This window comes from Apteryx rowi, unplaced genomic scaffold (assembly GCF_003343035.1).
Source record: "Apteryx rowi isolate R43461 unplaced genomic scaffold, aptRow1 scaffold_84, whole genome shotgun sequence".
Lineage (NCBI taxonomy): Eukaryota > Metazoa > Chordata > Aves > Apterygiformes > Apterygidae > Apteryx > Apteryx rowi.
The window spans coordinates 855,929-878,796 of record NW_020451138.1 but is presented as its reverse complement, the minus strand read 5'-3'; the positions used below and the strand labels follow the sequence as shown (position 1 = coordinate 878,796).

The 22,868-nt window shown below is 36.5% G+C and overlaps 1 protein-coding gene across 1 annotated transcript in view; it reads right to left on the bottom strand.

Moving 5' to 3' along the window:
- COL19A1 (collagen type XIX alpha 1 chain) overlaps window positions 1–22,868 on the bottom strand; it is a 233,994-nt gene that overhangs the window by 187,197 nt on the left and 23,929 nt on the right. Inside the window, exons 6-8 of the mRNA XM_026090007.1 lie at window positions 22,190–22,319; window positions 14,496–14,570; window positions 13,864–13,963 (exon numbers count right to left, since the gene is read on the bottom strand). Of these exons, the coding sequence (XP_025945792.1) occupies window positions 13,864–13,963; window positions 14,496–14,570; window positions 22,190–22,283 (269 nt within the window). The 5' untranslated portion in view covers window positions 22,284–22,319. The remainder of the gene's footprint in view (window positions 1–13,863; window positions 13,964–14,495; window positions 14,571–22,189; window positions 22,320–22,868) is intronic.

Sequence of the window (22,868 nt, the reverse complement as noted above, 5' to 3'; positions counted from 1 at the left end):
TAGAGGTATGAGTAGATGCTGTATAGACAATTTTGAGTTAAACATCTATTGCATGGTTACCTGTGATTCTGAAAGATTGAAGTCAATAATCTAGTGATCTACTCATGTCTTACATTAAACTCAAGTCTTATATTAAATTCAGGTCTTAAATCCAGACTGTTTATTTTCTGTAGGGGACAACCAGAGAGCAAGCAAGCATATAGCTTTCAGCTTCTGAGATGGAGAACACAGATGAGGAAAGTGTGCAATTCTAAAGTTCTTTCAAAAGGGGGAAAGCATCTCCTATGAATCTCCTAATCATGCAATTACAAGACACTGTTTCTGGTGTCCCTCTGCCTCATGCTGCTCAACACCATATTGGTCTTCCAAGTGTCAAAATCACTTGCTGGCTGGAAAATATGCAAAGAAATTCTAATATCAGTGGCAGAAAATGACCAAAACCTAAGTCTCTGTTGCTTCAGTCTGCTGTTTCCAACCTGGTTCTTCTCTTAGATATCTTCAGTAGCTGTAGAAGTCTGTTAGCACCTTTGTAGCTGATATTGATGCATCAGTACTGATACCTTCAGTACCACCTATCACTCCTCAGTAGTGTGTTTTAACAAGAAGTCACATTCAGTCTGATGTTTTTAAGAGTCTTGTGAATACAGTAATTTTTCTAATACCAAGGTCCCTTTCACTGGACATTTCTCCACATTCCACAGATCATAACTCTCTTCAGGTAACTAAAACTAAAAAATATCAGTTAGAAATAGCTCAGATCCCTCTAGTACCAGCATCCATCTCCCTATCACCGTGTAGGACATCAAAAATATACAAATACAAAATATACAAAAGAAAAGCTTCTCTTCTGAACCCTCATCCCCTCCCATCAGAAACAATGCTTTTTCTAGATGTACACCTCATTCTCCTTTCCCTTCTGCAGCTAAATCTGGAAAAAAACATTTTCTTAACATTTTTTAAATACTGTTATTCATTGCAGGGAATGAAATATCTCAAGTGCATGCAAGCACAAGGCCTTATCGTTCAGCATGAATGTCCCAGAAAGCTTCAGTTCCTTCCTTGTTCAAAATCAGATTAATAAACTGATTGCCTCTATAAGGAAACTAATGAGGGTCTGACATATTCCTGACAAGCTATCCACAAAATAAACTGAATAAAGCATTCTCTTTGGAGATTAATATGAATGGAGGAACCTGGAGTAGTGTGATGATTTGTCCATTCCTTTGGTTGTTTTGTGGTTGTATCCTAAGAGGCTGTCTTTGTTCAAAATTTAAAGCTTTTTAAGGCTTGCTTAAAAGAATGTCAGAGATTTAAGTTTTCCTCAGATTATTCAAGAATGGTATCAAGCTTTTGACATTTTTACATAGTCTCTCAAGGCCATTTAGCCATACCAAATATCCTCAAATCCAGTTGTGGTAGATCCTCTTTTTCAATTATGGCAATATTCAAGAGAACAGGATGTGAATTTAAATACCTTTAAAGTAATTTTACATAATTCTTTCAACATCTACCCCAGGACTTTATTTAGACATTTTACAAGCAGCTCTATAAGTAATTTGGCCCTTCTAGTTTGCTCCTAGAAAGGGAACAAAGACAACAGATCTAGTTATTTGAAAAGTATGCTATTTGGCAGTCTCTGAAGTAAATGAGATATTAAGTTTTTATGCTAAATATGATTATCTACAGTGGGACGAGTTATTCAGCTGAGCAAGGAACTCTCTGAAGACTTTAGAAAAAGAACAAAGTACTGTAACCTCTGAAAGTCAGCTGGCAGCAAAAATTGCTCTAGAGGCATTTTTACATGCTTCCTACCCTGAAACTAGATCTATTGGTACAATGTTAATTATCTGTAGATCTTAGTGGTCGCTGTTGTCTGAAAAAGCAAAAGAAAATGCAGACTACAATGGAAGGTTTGTCTATTGGGGGCCATGATCTTTTTAGTCTGAAGACAGAAGAGGCACTTCATACTTTTTTTTTTTTGGGGGGGGGGNGGAACAAGGAGGGGAAAGTCAGAAATGGCATTTTTGTTTCCTTGGCCTATATATTCATATATTCTTCACAAGATGAGGAAGAAATTAAGAAATTTAAGCATCCATCTTTCCTTAAAGGTTTTCAGAGACAACTTGCCCGTGCTGTACAGGCACTTGCACTGGTCTCTAGAGATACAAACTGATCCCAGAAACAGAACAGTTTTGTTAGTGTGGTGCACAGCAGGGCTAACGACATCAAGCAGAGCTGCACATTGAAGGATTCACATCCCTCTACTTCTCATGTTAGTCTCACAAGAGCTACCTTGTGTACTTCCGCATGCGTTGCACTGTCCAACTAAAACGTATTCAGTTTTTTTAGAACCCTCAAATTCTAGGTGCATAGTCTCCCCCCCACCCCACCCCACCAATGCCAAACATTTGGAAGCTTTTTTGCAATAAAGCAATCAAAGGCACGCGCACTAGCAAAGCAAACTTCAGATTACACTTGCTATCGTCCCCTTTACCCCTCCCCTCCTTCCTTGGTTATGGTACACTTTGCCAGGCCCTAGACAGCTTTGGCTGATGATATATAAGGTATAACATCTTGCAGGCCAGCAACCATTTTCATAAAATTTTTTGTTGCAGTGAACACAATCCTATGGCTAGGAGGGGAAGGGGAGAGCTTAAAGGCCTGCTGTATGGAGTGCAACAGAATGAAACTAAGGGATGCATTTTTCCTAAACTCCTCAAATAATGACTTGGATAGCTGTAACCTTCTCCTTCTCAGCATTCAGGACTGCCTACAAATAAATTCATTCCAGGCTGAAGTCATGAGCTGACCATGCTCAGAAGTGTCTGAGAAAAAAGGCTCAGGCAACCCTGACGGTATCACAGCCTAGCCCACTCTTACAGATGGATATATCTATCCATTTTGGTTCCAGCTGATCTCACCAAAAAAAGAAGGTATAAGGAGTGAGGAAGATTAAGTTACCAACAGAAGACACTGGAGTAGCAAAGCAGGTTTATGATACCAGATACCAGAAGACCGACCTGAAATAAGTAGCTGTGTCAGCTGCAGCACTGACACTACAGAGAGGGAACATGCTTTTGCTTTAACACCCCCTACACACAACATGACTAATCTATGAATATTTAAACCTGGTGTTCTGCTTACTATTTGAAGGATAATTAGATAAATAATATACTCTTTTACTGTTTGTAAAATCTGGTAACAGACGATCACACTCATAGATTTGGAGTGAATGAATATGCAAAATAAAAGATCAAAAAAGTCATTTGCATTACATGGAAAGACCTGCACACATTTTTGAAAACTGAAAAGAATCTCGGGACTTAGAAATGAGATGTCTAATTAATATCAAATTTAAAAAAGGAGTACACATATCTTAGCCTGCATCTCTCTCACTTTCTATAATAATAAGATTTCAGCAAGTTACAGATTAAATGGGGTTAAAATGTATCAAGCTAAAAAATATCAACATTGCATTGCTACCCACTGAGTCATAACTATGTTCAACAGGATGGGCCAAGGACCTGCAACTAGCTAACCCTGTTACTATCTGACCCAGCTGGGAAATGGCCAGGTATTCTCTTTCAAGGGCTAAGACAGAGACCAAAAAAAGCTTAGAAAGGGAGATGGGCTCTTGCATTAGACCCAAGACAGGTATTGAAAGGAGGCTTAGGCAGCAGTGGCAGCTTTGGATAAGTGAACTAACATTTTATTTATTTAATTCCTAAGCTTTATGTAAAAAAAACAAAGCCAACTTGAAAGAAAACTGGGTATGACGAGGAGTCTTTCCCAGGCTGGGGACACAGGCCAGATGCCTTTATATCCAAACAAGGAAGCTTGTTATGCTGTGAATTTAAGAACTCTTCCTAATACAGTGAAGGCTCCACTGTGTGAAAACACCTTTGCATTAAAATAATATATGTATATCCATTAACTAAGCCCTTAGCTGATGTTAAATCATCTGTGTAACTTCTTTGTGAAAGTAACAGAAGTAGAACGAATAATGGTTTTAATTTTCAATAGTGAGACTGAGATTGAAATCTTTACCGCTGACAGCAATTCCAGGAACATGATATTACCTATTACAAAACCCAGGCTAACAGATAAACTCTGGAAGACTTATAACAGTAAAGAAAACACAACTAATATTCTGCATTGTATAAAATTGTAAATATTTAATCATGCAATAAGATGGAAGAAAGTATTTTGGAAGTTTTGAAAAGTAAATAACTTGCTCACTGCCCTATGACAAACAAAAGCAGCATTTTTGAGGTATTTGCTCTCACCATATAAATTACTTGGTTGACAATAGAATTAAGTACCCAGTTTGATGGGAATCTATATTAAAATCTGTTAACAGCATGTTTTATAATAGAAATACACATATTTACTTGCTGATTAGAACCAAATCAATCCAACATAAGCTATTCAAAGAGATGACATTTAATTGTGATAGCAAAAGTCAGGATGCAGTAAAACAATGTCATCTTAAGTCATAGTATGGCTTCACATTAATAATGCTAACTGGTCCTTAACTAGAGCAATGAAGTGAGACAGTGTTATAACATGTAAATCTTTCAAGAATTCCAACTAGCTAATGAGTCATGATTTTCCCTTTCCATGAAATCATATCAGCTCTCTTGAATCACAAAGTGTTTTTTTTAATGCTAACATTTTCACAACAGCCCAAACTTAAGTTTATGTAATTTCCTGGTAGCATATCTGTCTCCACATACTAATAGAAACATAAGTATTTAGTGCTTTCTGAATTTAAAGAAACTCCTTTGGCAAGGAATGCAACTTACGAAAAATAAAAAATAGTTTCAAAGTCTGTTGTCCTTTCTGAGTAAATACAGATGTCTGATAGCATTCCTTGCATCTAACATTTTCAGACATTCAAGTCATCATGTATGGTTTCATTATTGAACTACTGCTACAACATATCTTCTATTTTTTTTATTTTTATTCCTGTTGTGATACATTTTCTTCAGATGTCTCTGTTCCACATGATTATTCTTAAGAGTTACTGTCTATATGACATATTATCCACAGTTCATATAGGACTCACACTTCCTGTGTTAAGCATTCTTGGTTCCCACTGACTTAACTTCACACGATACGCTTTCAGAGAAAGCTGCTGCACTAAAACATCCCGTTCTCCCCTACAACAACTAATTTCCAAATAACACCTATTCCTGTAAAATGTGTGAGCATTATCTACTAATCCTGTAGCTATCAGCTGCTAGATGCCAATCTTGGGCAACAGCAATAACTTTAATGCTGAAATTGCATTTGCTGTACTTCAAAATGAGCATATTCAGCAGGACAGGGTCCTGAGTGCAAACATTGGACCCAGAAGCACACATCCCCTTCCCCAAGTTTTGGCAAACAATTCCTATTACTGTTCCATATGCTCTTGGTGAATATTCTTCTCCTTTTTATTTAGTTTCACAGATTTCTTTAGAAGGGCAGGCATCAAACTTTCTGAACTGCTCGTTGAGACACAGATCCAGTAAGAACGTAAAACGCACAGTGAGTGGAGCCGCAGATCCTTGGGCATGCTCTCTGTGCAGTCAGTTCTCTGAACCTGTGCAAAGCAAACCTCATGTTCTTTAGCCAGTCACTAATTTATAAAATATTTATTCTACAATATTTATTTTGGGTAAGCATCAACAGTCACTATAGATTAAGCATACGTACTTCTTATTAAACTCTCAGCAGAAAGTTCACATAGAAAATAAAATATCAGAGATAAATCAAAGTCTATTAAGGACCTCAATATTAACAATAATATTATGGGGACAGCAATGAGCAGCAGCCTTATCCCCCCCCCCCCCAAAAAAAATATGTGCATTTTTGTGTGACAGTTAAAAACCTAATATCATATTAAGAACGGTCAACAAATTACTCAAGGCCTGTATTGTTATGCTCAACTGCAGAGTATTTTTAGGATATTCTGTTTTTTAGAATTCTGCGATTCTGCAGCTAGTCACATTGACTAAACTCAGAAATAACATACGAGCTCTTGCACATGGTTCTCTTAACATACCGATGGCTGCACACCAGTATTTAGTTTCTTTAGATTACAAGACTATTATTCCAAGTTCTGAAATGATTTTGTGACGTGACAAATACTCAGTAGAGACAAGGCTGAAATGAACAAACTCTGTACGCTTATGACCAAAACCAATTTGAGACCCAGGTCTCCAAGGGAAAAACCCAGGGCATGAAACATACCATTCATGCAAAATTAAAGCAGCATTTTTAAACGTTTGGCAGTTTATCTCCTTCTGCTATCTGCTATAAAAAATATTCCATGGCAGGATGATAAAAACTGCAAAGAGCTAACCACAAAGAAATGCTAGAGGCCAAAATTCTTTCACAACCAACTGTAAATAAATGAAAAATCAGTGTAATGAAAAAAGCACCAGGCAGCTTCACTGTGAGAGGGCCCATGAACTATTTTTAGATAGAAAAACTAAAAATTCAATATTTTTTTCTGCCATGGTACTACAAATTTGGGAGGCAAGATGGGAGGGGGAAGGGAGTGATATTTTATGACATTTTTAAACTATGAAGGCCCCAGCGTAGAAACAGCTGTATCAGCACAAACATCTTTTTGCAGGTACAACTTGACTCAACAGGAGGAATGCCTGACAGCATAGCTAATGCAAACAACATTTCACAGACTTAAATCACAGAAAACGCAAAATAAACTCTGATTTACTTTTTCAGTCTGCTGGTACATGGCACCACTGCTTCAGTGAGAGAAGTTACATGCTTTTTACAGAGACACATGAATCCTCTCAGCCCAGTCAGCAAAACTGATAAATTATTTTTCAATTTCTCATTCTACACTACATTATATGGGGTTAAGGTTTACGATCAGCTGCACCCACTATATCCAGCACATTTTATTGGACTGTGTGTGGCTGCATGTGGCATTACTGCATATACCCATATTTACTCTCGGTTTCTAAGAAACTTCAAACTATTAATTTTGCAACTATATTTTTGTTCTAAGACTTTTCTGACTAGTGGTCTTATCAAAACACAGATCATTTTATAGACTTAGATCAGCATCCTCCTCATTGATTCATAGTGTTTTCTTGTACTCACTTTTTGGGGGATATTTCTTCAAAAAAGACGGCCAAGAAAGAAATAAGACAATATTACAAAGGTTTTAAAATTTAGCAAGTTTGGGGGAGAGTAAGAAAGAGACATATAAACTCTTGCAGAAGTTCCCTACAGTCATCTGCGACTTAAGGCTCTCTTCAACTAATGATTATTGTCAGGTGAAAATAAACAAGTGAGGAATTCCATACAGCAGCACCTGGCAAAACTGCAATTGCTTAGATGCTGTTTTTTTCATTGGAACAACAGAACTGTTTTCCATGGGAGCAGGTTAAATCATTGAATTGAAAGTGCAGTTTCAGGATTTGCTGAAACTGGGCTGCTGAGAACAGCAGTTCTGCAGTATCCCTCTCCCCCCACTGCAGCAGTGCAGCAGTGCTCCTTCCCCAGGGTCGTTGCGGGAGATCACACAGCCGGGTGGGATCGGCTGCTGGCCTGACTGGCCACAGAGGCCGGCACTGACGCGGAAGAAGCAAGATGAAGGCTGAGAACAGGAGAGAAGGGCTGTGAAGATCAATTCCTAATTTTACTTTCTTCCAAATAATCTTGGCTGGACAGTTTTTTTCCTTTAAAACAAAGGCAACAGGAAAAAACAAAAACAAAAACACAAGTCTGAACTGAAATACATGTTTTTCAAAATAAGTAAAACTGCCCTTACTCTGCGTTCATCCAGTGGTTCTGTTATTTGCTTACTGCCTGTCTTAATTTTCATCCTGGCCTTCGAGGTGCAGGGGGAATGGGGATCCATCAGTGGTCTCCTGCACACTCTTCATTATGGACCAAAGCCCTTAGAGTATGCATCTCACAAAAGACCCTTCCCTTTATTTGTCAGTGCTTTACAGCAAGAGCAACATTGCTGGGAAAAAAGGAAAAGAAACAGCCCATACATCCACCACTGGCTTACTAATTCAGCTGGTAAGAAGCTGCCATGTTAAGTGCTCTACTGTCTTTGGGATACAGGAAAGATCAAAGAATTAAGATTTATTACAGTCAGTGGTATAAATAATGTAGCTTTTCTATTCTCTGTTGTCTCACGGTCTGCTTTCAGTGTAAGTACTGTACATTTTAATATATACACTCTTCCTCTCCTCTCCTCTCCTCCCCCCCAATATCTGTTATTACTTTTGCTTTCCCAATTCTTTCTACAAAGCAAGTTGCACATTGAATTAAGAGATGATCAATTCCATATTCAGCAAACAAAGCCCAATATAGCAATTAAAATTAATTAACACCTGATTTTTAGATCTTATAAAAGATCTTGGCACTTTTCAGGTACAAACAACCAGTTCAGGTAGGAACAAACAGTAATAATCCAAAAATGCAGAAAAAGACATTCACATGTTTTCATTCTTTAAAAGAAGCCTTTTCCTATCATTTTTAATAGTAAGATGCCTCAGTCTTCTTCTTAGTTATAACAAGAAATAATTGGTATTCACATGCTAGCTACAGCTCCAAGTTGTTATTTTAATGGTAATCCCTGTATTCTCCTTCTTTTTAATTTATAAAATGCAGTACATTTTCAAATTTCTGGAAATACACACAAAGTACACAATTTCAGTACCTTTAACTAGGAGCAGAAAAAGAAATTTTATCACTGCAGCTTCTGATCCACTGCTTTGAGAGACCTGAGGAAAGCACCAGGATTTGCACTAAATTCAGGCTCTTAGACTCCGGAAGTAAATTCCAGAGACAAGGCCCTTTTCTTGAAAATACCCTGCAACCAAAATACCAGACATTTCAATCTCAGCATTGTTGGCTCAAACAGTTCAAATAACCTCAAAAAAATCTGTAATAGGAAGGGAGGGGTGATTTCTTACATAACTACCTAATATTTAAGTAGACCAATGGCTTAACAGGACCACGTGTAAGCACAGACAAAAACTGCTTAACATATTTGCTGTAACTATTGCCACCAAGCAGAGGTACTGCTTCACTGCCATTTTGAATAAACTGTATTATCTTAAACTACAGTATTATTTTAAAGGTGTTTGATAAAATCTTTTGGAAACTGGTTTCACATCTATCCATTCAAATTACATTTAAGAATTAGGTATACCTAATTCTTAATATATATCCTAATAATATTTTTGAAGATGACTGAGGAACCTGACTTTTTTGCCCAAAATACATGGCGTATGGAAGGCTAATCAGAAGTCAAATCCATACAGACATTCACTGACAGCTAAATTAAAATGCAGGGAGCTGGGAAAGAAGTCTCAGCAAATATAACCCTACAGCAAAAGAACTGCTTGCAAAGTCACCCAGACATAGCTGCCTTTGGAGAGCAAGGTGCTAGCTGTAAGGCAGCATCTAACGGTGAATACAGAAATTGCCTTTGCTTGATGCCAACTGCGTCCCAGGAAAAAGAAGTCTGGGCTCACTTTTTTGCAATTAAAAAGGTTAGCAAGAAAGACAAAACAACAAACCCAGAAAAGTTCTTTCATCATCAGTTTCTCTTCTTAACAGAAACAATCCTCGAAGCTGGAATACACTGTCAAAAATGGTAACAGTATTTCTGCATCCAGTAACTAGACACTGCAAAGGGGTGAAGCTTTCTCTGAAATACAGCCCAAGCCATAGTCACAGTTCTTTTGCGAGCAGGGGATGACAGTGCCGCTGATTGAGCTTCGTAGTCCAAATACAGTCAAAATCCAAGCTCTTTCTCAGTATCTCAGTATCAAAAGTGGAAAAATTCCTAAAAGAGTTGTGAGAGTAATCACAACTGCTGTACTTCTGAGATCATTTTAAGAGCCAGCCTAGGATAAACTCTTCAGTAAATTAATATGATTTATTGAGCCAAACTATAAAATAAGAAAGCAATGACCATACCAGTGAGATTTGATAAGCACGGGCAACAAACCTCCATGTCAAAAGCATTCCGAAACTCAGTTAAAATCAACTTCTTGTCTCCCTCAATGGCTCTGCACATGCATTAGAGAGGAAACAAAACACCCCAGCAGCAACCCAGAGAAGACAGACCCAGAAAAAGGAACAACTGACATCTGATGTATCTTTAGAGAAGGACAATAAAACTATTTCAGCATAATACTATTCACTCTCAGACAACTAAAGACCAAACATCAGCCTAAAAGGCCTCATGTCCAGAAGTACTGGATACCACAGGCAGATCTCATGCAGTTGCCAATGGCACAGAGCTCTGTGCTGCTTTTGTCAGTGAGCTCTACACTAAACTGCAATACACTGCATAGGCAATACTTATTAAACTGTAGCTACCAAAAATGTGTCTCCATAACATACTTTTTAAATAGAATAAAAACGTTATACAATGACTATTATTATGATTGTATAATTGTCTGCATAATTGTATTTTAATGTGATTTTTTTGATTCAAAAGCCCAGTTATACTACTTTACTCAGAAATAACTTGTATTAGTGTCCAAGCACAAATGGCAATACATAACTCACAGTATTTTAATTTAAAAGTCACTCTTCAATCTTACAAATTTAATAGAATAGAAAGAAATTAAGATTCTTTATATGGAGTATAAAAAAAAGCTATCCAACCTCCTATCACAAGGCAATATACCTACAGAACTCCCTGCAAAAAAGAGGTAAAGTCAAGAGATGTAACTAAAATTCAGCACGGACATAATCGACTTCCCACACTAACACTGTATTGTATATTATTTACAACATATAAATAGGAGCAACACTACTCCAGGTCCATTGAAAAAATCAAAATGGCATCACTCACAAAAAATGGCACAGCATAGCTTTCTATTACCCACACTGCAACTGAATGAATGAAATGTAAGAGGAGATGTGCCAAGTTACTTGATACTCGCTAGTCAGCTTAATCAGATACTCTCAGTTTCCTGCAGGAAGGATAACAAACTCTGTTCTGCTACTTACTGCACACCACGTCTACTTACATATTTTCTGAGGCAAGATGATCCTAAAAACCTTCGTGCGTCTCGTAACACAAGGGGTCTACAACTACACAAGCTGACATAATGTAAGAAAAGGAGTTTTAAATAAAAGGAATATATTACATGATACTGTACTTGGGCAACTGAGATGAAGTAAATTATAAAGCTTTGACAATAGATATTTGAGTTCCTGACCATCCTTCACAGCAAACCTATCATGTCAAATACATAGCTCCTTACTGCCATCTTCCCTTACTTTTAAAACCAACTCAGAAGTTCAGAATAGTATCTGAAACGTTTTTTTTAAATCTTGTCTGAAGTCTTATTTCAACAGCAGAAAACTATTATACATTTAACATTCTGAATAATAAATTAAAATGCTGTTTTTAATTATGACTTTCATTTCTCTGATATGACAGGTTTAAAAAAAAAAAAAACAAGGCTATTTCCACTAAGAACTACAACTTAATGTAAATTCTGTAATGCTTAAATTTTATTGAAAATATAGCCCTTTTTTGTTCATGGAGGTATATGGAGAGGCATTTTTTACTTCCACACCAAGCTGACAGAGAAGCTCAGTTTGTCCCTTACTAACATGAATAACATGATATTATTTTTTAGCCTAACTATATTTAAAAATTAGCACTGTTATGTATTTCATTGATAATTATCCCAGCAGCTTCATCCAGCAGACCTGTTCATTCAGTGGATACAAGTATTGTAGGGGAGACTGGAAAGACTTTCTTTCCAGTTTTTTTTTTTTTTTTAATGTATATACATGCAGAAGGAAGCAATGGGGAGGGGGAGAAATGTGATAAGCAATAGACACCAGCAAAGCCAAACTGGCTGTCCTCTAGGTTTACCCTTTACTCAAATTCTTTATCCCCTGCCCAATCTACAATGAAAATGAAGAAAAAAGAGCCATCTGTGTCTGAAATAGTCTTCCTCCATCCAAAAAGCTGAATGGATGCAAGAAAGAAAAGAAAAATGTATTAGATTTCTCTCCCATCCATAAAGTGAAAAAATAAGTGTTATTTCTTTCTGTAATATTTTCCTTCCAACTGCTAAGAGCTAAGGCCTTGCTAAGCAGCAGCCATCAGCCATGACATGAATTCCCCCATTTTCACTGCCTTTATTAATAATTGCTTTTAAAAGATGACAGTAAAGCATAGACACTAATACTCAGGACAACTAATGAAAAAGGAGAAAGAACTTGGCATTTTTCAACCTCACCATCATGAGTTATCCCCTGCCCCATCACATTCTCAGAAATAATGCCTTAAAATCAAGAATTTCCCCCTTTTTTCTTCTTATAATTTCTAGCTCTCTTCACTCCCTTTTTTGGCTGTCGATTTTCTAACAATTTCAAGAAATTAATCATCTTGCATATATGGATTTCTCTTCCTGACTGTACACAGCTAAACTCTACTTAACTTCTTATTCCTAAAAAAGGAAAATTGCCACACGTTTTCTGTTATTGCCTTGATTTTCTGCTCTACTATATTCTTATATTCCTCTCATATTCATATTGACAACATAAAAATTTGGAAAATGAATAATGAATAAATAAAAGTTTCTTACTTTCAAAATATTTTTAGTAAAGGTTTGTGTGAGTTGTACCTAACTTCACATGCTACTCTTGTAAAGACAATCTTGGTAATACTGGGAAGATCCTAACGAAAGCAGAGCTCTCTCTGTGACAATCAATTCTATCTAGAATCTTAATTTCTCCATATATAATAGCAAAAATTCAAGTTTTTTTAAAAAGTGATTATTTTATGTAATTTTAATGAATTACACAACTACATTAATCTAACATTTAAAGTATCTAATATCTCAGGACAACTTAAAATCTATCTATTAACATGGAATATCTAGAGTCATATTTTTTAATCTTTCTTCTGTCCCAGAGATCATTTTGTTTCACGTCTGGATTTCTGTGATACTTCTTTCCTCCTTCTCCACCAGTCCCTGGCGTCATGCTGCCCCAGAACTCTGGGCTCTGGCCAGGATCCAAGCCCAGGGGAATCCTGAGGGCATGGGTGTATTTCTTTTCACACAGCCTGGAGCCAGAGCTCTCGCAATGGAGAACACCCAACCTGAAAACATGAGAATACAGTTGCTTCCCATGTCATCTCAGGAACATGTTGTACGGACACCACAATCCCATGACCAAGAGTGTATCACAACCAAGCAGCTCTGAGAGGATTTTCTTTCTCCCCACTGTCTAAGGGTGGGGAACTTGAACTGCTTCTCACCATTTCCTCGCCCCATTGCAAACACAAATCCATCCATTTCCATTTTACCTTGCTCTCTTTCACCTTCCTTTTAATTTTCCATGGGGTGTGTGCCTTTCTTTTCATTCCGTGTTATAATAGGATGTTGCCTAGTCTCTGAACACTGAGTACTAACCATTTTGTTGGTGCTTAAAGGCAAGATGTCGATCTCACTGAAAAAAATCTACGTGAAAATATAGCTTTTAAGGAAATGGTGACTATCTTTCTGTCTTTATCCCTGCAAGCAGTAATGAGAGACAGGGCAGATAATTTCGTTAAGAAAAAAATAGCAAGGTAAACACTTCTTATTGTATTATGAAACACAATGCTCTTTCTTCTCTTTGTTTTATAATCTTTCTATATAAAAAGGAGACATTTCAATACCAGAATCATGGTTTAAGAATGAATAAGATACATGCAATTAACTTTCCACCTAGATATTTCTAGATTCCAGAAGGAACACCTGAATCAGACTGCTTCCCTCGCAAAAAAAAAAAATCTGTTACAGATGAAAATACCTAAAACTGACACCTTTAGGATTCTGATCTTAAGTAGCTACTTACTTTGTGTCTCTGATGAGAGGTGCGCTCCCCACTTTAAAACAGATTTTTTCCCCTCCGCAAGATGTTTGTCTCAAAGAAAAGCTTTCTGCTAGATCAAACCCTGCAAAATATGATGAACTGATTTAGTTTATTTAAAGCGATTTTAAAAACCAAGGGGAGATACTGATTTTTAGCATGTTTGGTGACTTTCTAGAGTACAGACCGACATGCTATTTTGAAATCCTGTACTTCAGGTCACAGAAACTTCCAACATTCATTTTCTCAATGGAGAAGATTTCAGTGCAGAATTCCACCAGTAGTTGACTTTGCAACCTCTGAGAAATGCATTGATTATTTCCTTTTATCATCTGAACTAACAAGAACATCTGTAGTTCAGAGCTGCAGCATGTTTGAGAGGAGAATGGAAATGACTGCACATACAGAAAGCAAAACAGTACCTTTCAAAATCAACGCATTCTGATTTTGATCAACCTCACTTTTCTAAAACCAACAGCAGTTTTTGGAGCATGGGGGTGGCAGATTGTACTATCCTTCTACAGCTTTACAGCCAGCTTCAGTGGGACTATGATTACATCCACCACAGGCAAATTAATTTAGACACTTTACTCTTCCTATTAATTGAAGTAATTTACCTGAAACGTGGAGATCATTTCTGTTGGCTTGTCTGAGCTGATGGACAACTGTTCTCATCACAGGACACACTGCACCTTTAAAAGAATAGTTAAATATGTACCATAAAATTTTATCAAATACAAATGAATCAGACAGTGATTATAATATCTGCCATAAATCAGAATAAGCTGTAGTTAGTAATATTAACAGGAAAGTTGGTTTTGTTTATCTTTAGGATTAAAAAAAAATAAAAATCCAAACTACACAATCTAAATAACAGCAACGATATTTTTCATTAAGTGTAGTATGAGGTATTCATATTACACTTCTAATATTCATACTACACTTCTAATATAAACAAAAATTTTATCATATTTTAGTTCAACTGTTTATGATTACAGCTCACATGAATGATATAACCAGCATAAAAAATACTAAATTCTTACAAAGCTCCTTCCATATTCATTCTGTATAAAGCAATAACATCTATTGCAAGTTTTGCATATTTCTGAGTAGATTAAGTACTAGGAAATCTGTTTTTTTTTCTCAATAAGTAAATATTACAATGAAAATGCAACAAAAAAGCATAAATGCTTGATTACCATGGCAATATTCTGTTGTTACTTCAGGGAACACTAATTTCAAAATGTGGATTAACAAGAATGCTATTATATAATAAGCAATGCAAGCAATACTTATATTTTGAAAAAGCTGTTAAAAATAAGCAGCTTTTCTTGGGATTAAGTCTGAATCAACATGTTTAAGTAAACAAGCAGAATGTTCTAACACTTGGAACATGGTAAATTCAAAGGTTAATTCTAACAAACACATTTAACAGTGGACTATTAATATGTAACATCCTCCTATCATATAGTTAAATATATATATACACAGACGTACATAAATATATACACACATATATATACAAACAGAAACACTTTTAAGATGCAGCTACAGAGAAACATTACTTTTGTGCACAGGTCTGAAAGAGGGCTTTTTCTTTAATCAACTTTGCAAATAGCCCCAGTAAACCCTACTGAAACTATCAAAAGGAAGACGACGAGCAGGATTTGGCCCATGTACTTATTAAACGCAGAGCTCCGTGTTGAGCTGAAGTGACTAAAAAGACTGCCAAGTTGTCTAAAGTTACTAAACAGCAAAGGACAAGGGGCTTTCCAAAGAGTTAGTTCAGTGAAAAAAGCAAGGAGGAACGGCCTAGCATTAACCTGGAAATCATCTATATTTTAAAATTTACAGGAKTATGCAGACTAAAAGTTGACCTTTAAAATAGCTATATTTATAATTTGAAAGCACATTAAATTTGTCATTCATTCTGCAGTAATATAGAAAGTATATTATCCTTCACAGGTCTTAAATTCTATTTAATGCATTACAGTGTTCAATCTGGAATACAAATGGCTAGTTGGAAATAACGAGAAAAAAATTTAAGTAAATTATACAATACAGAAAAAAGAAGCTCTTTAACAACATGGTTAATGAAACCCATGACAATTGTTTAAGAAAAGATTGAGTGGAGGCAGTTTTTTGCAAGACGCATCAAGTTCCACTCAATACCATGTCCTTTACGCTACAATTACAATTAGAAGTAACATAACTTGTAAGTAGATTTATTTCAAAGGCACAAAGATACTATATTCTTTCTTTCCTTCATATGTACACTAAATATATACGTATATGAAATTTCATGAGGGAGCGAGATGAGAAGAAACATATGCATTAAAAACAACTACAACTCACACTGTAAATTCCGTTTCCCCACAACAGATGCAGAACTGTTAGAGTACTCACGCTGAAATCTCACAAACCGAAATTAAATCTTTCACTACTCTTGGTTTTCAGGGAGTTTTATGTTGTGTGAAATGCATTCCCTGGAATTACATACTAACATATACAGCACTTTCAATATTCTATTTGATGTACGCACCCTAAAGGAGAGAAACAGGCTCACCTTAGATACTCTTTAATCTACAAATCTAGTCTTAAATCATTTATACAGATTATTAAACTAAAAGCTATAAACTACAGATTTTTATCTATAGCCACTCTACAGTAGCGATTGTGGTAGTAATTTTACATGAGTGTAACTACAAGAAATATGTTGGTGTAAAAGAATCCTATTGTGGCTGAAGTCACAACATCATTTCAAATATACACTAACAAACATTCTTTTAATTCCATGTTTCCATCCAAGGTTTTATATATAAGACCAAGGGACAGAATCACTTTTTCCTTACATTTTTTTTATAGCACGTATAATAAGAGCAGCCAGATATGACCTGTTGAGGATTTCACCTGAAACAGCTATAGTAAGGTCTACATGTCTACAGGAACTTGGAAAAAAAAACTGTACTCTTTTGCAGCATTAACTTATATGAAGGCTGAGTGGCTAAGGATCAGGGGGTCGCAACTTATTCCCTCCAGCCCCTTTCTCCCATATCCAAATAAAGAATCAAGCCTTAATTTCTGTGCTATCCAGATGATAGCAATGATTCCTCACATGCCACAGACCAGACTGTGGACCTATTTTTATCGGTGGCATAACACTCACAGCATACACAGCCATGTAAGTGTTACTTACTTGGTTGTATCCCATATCCCCAGAAAAACTGCAAGGGTTACTATGATTCTTCTTCCATCTCGTGTTGCTGATGCACTCCTCTAGCTCAACATTATTCTACTAGAGAGCCAAGGCAAAAGACTAAAATACTAAACCCAAAAGCTCTTCAAACCAAGACTGGTAACTTTTAGTGTTATAGATTGATGAAAATTCTTTCTATAGTTATAGTTTATAAAGACAAAAAGTAAGTCTCTTCCAAGATTTTTAGTAATGCTAGAAGATCTTTATATATAATTTCTTTTGGCCTGAGACAAAACAGACAGTTTACCCATTCAGCCTACAGGTAGCTGAATTAGGAGATCTACCTGAAGGCAGTCAGGAAAGAAAAAGAACAAGACAAATCCTTATCGCTAATCCAGGTATGGAAACCATGCAGCTACCTGCCCTGTTACAAGACACCAATGCACCATATAGCAGCATGAAGAACAAGCTTACCTTTACACAGTAGATTACTCTACACCTGGTAAAACTGCCTTGTCTGGTTTGAGACCCACAATTCATATTAAAATGGTGATTCCAAAGCTGAAGTGTAACATACCTATAAATTAATGAAATTTCCTACCCATAGAACAGATTATAGACCTTAATCTTTAGGAATCAATGAGCTCTACTATAGGAGCTTACTATTATAAAAATCAACGTAATTATTATCAACATATTATAAACATAAACATGTATATATGTCAATCAAGCAGGCAGATCACAGATCACTGTGATCTATGCCTCTCCAGTAAGACACTAGTAAGAAAAGCTTTTTTTATAATAACATTTTGCAGAAAAATAAATTCCAAGTAATGCGGCTACATCTAGACTTATCAGCTGGGACATGCCATGGCATGTCCTGAATTCTTGGAATGAGCAGGGCACCTGCTGAAGCACACTGCAGCTTCCATCTAGGCCCCATGCCCAGTTCTCCCTGCCATGAGAACTAGGAGGCAGGAGACACTGGTGCATGCTTCTGTCTCACTCTTACATGTGTCTCTTGTATGCACTTCCTGGCTGGGAACTGTAGCTTCCAATAAGCACTCTTGGCCTCTCCAGTTTAAATGTAACCTATAATGGCTAGATTCACTGTGCAAGTACCTATCTGCTACTTTATAAGTGAAGTTCACACTCAGGTGAAGTTTTCAGGGCTATCTAACACCACCAACGTGCACATTCTGCATGCAGCAAAGTTTCTGTCAGCAAACATAACCAGTCAAATGAATGCAGCCCAAAAGCAAAGCCCCACCTACCATGTTCCCACATCATACGCCAGACCTAAGCTTCAGGAAGAATTCCAAATTAGCTGAGGATCCATTTGTCTCGCACTCTAACTGGATCAGACTAAAGATAGACAGAATGAAACTCTTTGGAGTGCATGGCATACCAACGTGGGTCAGCAACAACATCTAACAAGTCCACCTTTAAGGTGTTCATACTGAAGCTGAGAATCCTGTTTTCAAACACCCACTGGCCTGTTTTCAAACAGGGTCAAGAAACCAGATCTCTTTCATACCTGCAGTACCAAGAACAGGGCAACCAGAAAATCAGGTGTGATTTTTTTTTTTTTTTCCTCTTTCACACTGGAAGCTGCTTCATATTGCATTAAAAATAAACATGTTAATTAAACCAAAGTAGGGAAGATGAAAGGCAGAGACTGAATGTTGTTGATACAGGAAAGTCAAGTCCAAGTCCAAGGACTATTTAGATTTAGTAAATAATATAACAACTTTGGCAGGAGACATTAAGAAATCCACACCAATGGAGTTCTAACATCAGGATACTCACACTAGACATTGGAGACTTGGATTTTCCCATGCAGAAGAGGGATTTTTGAAAAAACAGGATTTCACATCCTAGGTGAATACCTTGGCCATAGGAGTTAATGTTTTCTTCTTTCTCTAGCTTTCCATGAAAAAAAGCTGATCTAATTTACAGGCCTCACTCTGTGAGAATGCGTGTAGCCGAGAATATTTCCCTCTGTGGTATGGGGTCTGTCTAAAGTACTACTTACTGACGAGCTGAAGTGGCTTTCCCACAATGTACAGGCTTTCGTGAACCACATTCTTAGTTACCTAAAGCCCCTTATTCACTGCCTGAGAAGCCTTGGTATTTAACGACAAGTTAAGGAATCCAACAGTGGCAGGGTAGCTTAAACACTGCAATACTAACAACAACCTGTGGATCCAGCCTTAAATATTCAATTTGAGAGTTTAAACTCTTTAAATGTAATGAATGCATTTTATACGAGAGTAACTACAGAAATGGTATCTTTGAGGATTATCTATGTACTGGAACAAGCAAACTGAAAAGAAAAGCTGAACTGATCTGCATGCTTGAAACCATTCACTGTATTTGGGTTAAAGTGCCTATCTAAAATTATGATCTAGAGGCAATACTTTTCACAATGCATTCCACGTCAAAAGGCAATGGAAATTCACTGTGGCTGACAGTCCCAGGACTTTGTTTATGCTACATTTGTCATGGGTTAGCAAGTGATTTTGAAGAAAAGTAATTGTAAAAGAAAGTTGAACAAAGCAACAATAATCTGGGAATGAGACAGAAGTATTAATATTCTTAATATAAAAAATAGGAAAAATCACATTGAAACTTTGTGTATCACTACAAAAAGACCTCATGTTCATGTTCCAAAACCAAATGCTCCCAACAATAAAAAATTAGTTGACAACAAAGAAAATAGAGACAAAGACTTTATTCTTGAAGTCAAGTCAAAAACATGACTATGGAGAACTCCTGAACTTCAGATTTATAACCCAAACCTCTCCCTTAAACTTGCTATATTTTATCTTTAGAAATAATTGCTTCCTTCTGATAAATGATTAGCCTTGGTAGATCTTGAAGGACAGAAGCAGAACTGATATGTAGGGGATAACAAAGGGCCAAAAGAGAGTCAGTTAATGAAAAAAAACAAAAAAACTGAAGTTAAATAGTTCTCTCTTCTTTTACATATTCATTTTACATGCCTACTTTACATCAAGCAAATCCATTTTACTCTCCAAAATAGGATCTCGATTCAAACAAAACACAAATAGACTTGGCCCTCTTTCTTGAAACGGGCACACTTCTGATTTCTAACAGTTTCATTCGCATAAAATTTATCAAACTAGAAAAAGACGATTTTGAAACAGAATACTCAGCTCAGTTGAGTGACACATTAAATAAAAATGCTTGCAAACACACCTATTCCCCTGACTACTGCACATTTGCAGGGCAGGTTCTTTCTCAGCTCCTGCTTTCTGGTCGATAACCTGTATTTCTTTTTTGGGTGGTAACAACCCATTCAGTCTCTAGAAAAATCTCTTTCTTTCCTCCTGTCGCCTTGAAGCTACATGCTGAGTCTATTCCCTGCTGTAGGCAGAGCTTCTCATGCTGCCAGCTCTCTACATGTTATTCCTCATCATCTGCCCCTGCCACCCCATAATGCCGGAGCTTCTCTCAATTGCACACCCTGAGTTATTTTCAGAAGAGGTTCTACCTCTCCTCTTCATCCCAGTGGTTCCCTTTGACACATATTTGATCCATCTGTAGCAACCAGGTTAGGGAAAACAGCAACCTCTCTCCCTGCTGCCCAGCCACAAACTTCTAACAGAACATAATGTACAATTCAGATGCATTGCCTACTCTCAGTTTACTCTATCTGTCACATTTTCTATGACTGGTTTACCTTTTACTAAGATATCTTTTCATTAGACAACAAAAGAAAAAGGAGAATACTTCCCGGCATTTTGTTTTAAGGTTATTCAAATTATACATTTACATTATTAGGGAACCTTGTGCAGTCACACTCTTCTAGCATTTAAAACTTCCCCTCTGCAATCCTCCAGCGAGGAACAACAGATAAGACAACACAGTCCCTCAGACAGCTAAAGAGGATGATTGCAGAGCTAGTATGTACAGCTCACTCCCTCCCAGGGGTTAAGAATAATTTATGTCTGGAGCACTCAGCTTTGCTGCTTGAAGAGTATAAGGCAAAAAGGTCTTTGACTTAAATTCAGATTCTCCATAGTGCATTATTGCTACCCTGGAGCTCAAACATTACAATTAGTATTTATTAAATATTACCATTTCTTTTTTCCAGGAGCAGTGAAAGGACTGTTACGCTAGTTGCTGAGTTTTTAAATTTCTTGGGTCCGAGTTTCAAAGGCGTTGCCGAGTTTCAAAGGTATTGTGTACTCATAGCTTCCATTATCTCCCATCAGGTTTCTCAAAAACGAGCATTACTAAAAATAAGTTTTGTTTTTTAAAAAAAGAAAAACAAATACTTTCTATTTCTACTTAAATAGCAGTTAACATGTTCTCCTTGTTAGCAATTGTAGGAAAATTCTAGAAAGCTGAGGTACACACTAAGGCTGAGCAACTCCAAAAAACTGACAATTTCTTTTTCTACAAACACACAAGTGATATGTGCTTAACAGAGAATTTACTGCAGTCAGGATAGCCAAGGTAAAGGACATTAAACAGATAACGGAACAGGAGCTGGAGAAAGAGACCATTGTGTTAGGTAAGAGAATGAGTTAACATGCTGATAATAAGAAAATGAAGTCAGGGTAACTTTGTAGAAGATGGGTAACTAAGCCTTTACTTTAAACAATATTATATCCCTTTCCCCTGTCTTCTTATGTACAAGGTTCTGCCTTACTCTGCATCGGTGAAGCATTTGACTTGCTTTGGGGATTTAGTTTAGATTAGGTTAACTTGAGCATTAGGTTGTTTATGTCAATGTGAGCACTGATCTCCTATAATTAAGCCACAAGATCTTGTTCATAAAGTTTTGCAAGCCTCGATACAGAATCTTCTTTTTTTTTTTAAGGTAATTTTAGAAAGTATAAAATAAAACTCCCAGAAACTATAACTGCTTCCAAATGTTCATCTTTCAAGTACAGGAAACAGAAAGACTGCTTTGAAACTGCTTCAAACTTAGACTTCTTCAAGGACAGAGATAAAACCACTGGTCTTTGTAATTGCACTGCTTGTATTGTTCGTTTGTTTTTCATATACCTTTTTTTTTTTTTAATTCTTTCAGTACTGAGATTTGTTCCTTTGGTCTGCGATGGGCAAAAACATTGGAAGTACCTGTCTGGTCAGTGACAGCCACAGAAGCAGAAAGAGGAAGGAGGAGGAAGACTGCCATACAAAGCCAAACTATGCAGGATCCAAGGTACTTCATCTCCCCCTGGACTCATGTGAACAATCAGCCACAAATCTGAAACAGAAAATATTCATATTGAGAACGTGTTTTCTTATTCTTTCTTCCTCACCCCGTCAGAAAAGCACCCTAAGAATTTAACTGTAAAGAAAAGAGTAAATCACTAGTCATACACAATACATACTATTTATCTGTTTTAAAGAGCTATAAAAAAATAGAATCATACGAACTTAGAAATGAATGACAAATATATTCCCTTAGTCTGTTATTAAGGTCATGAGTAATACTTTCAGAAATATTAACTCAAAGATATTAGCTATAAAGCCAAGAAATTTTCATTTCATTAGTAAAGACTAATTTTCTTTTTATTTTTCTCCTAGATTTTCAAACTTAAATACGACAGCTTAACTGTTTGGTGTCACAAAGCAGTGAATGACTGCTGACGTACTCATCAAATCCAACAAGGACAACATATAATTCTTTTGGTGTAAATGCAAAACAAAGAAAAATACAGTATTTCTCTTCCTTGCAAAATATACAAAGGCCTAGAGCAGCTTGTACTGAGTTTACAGTTTAAATCTTAAAAAAAAAAAAAAAAAAAATACA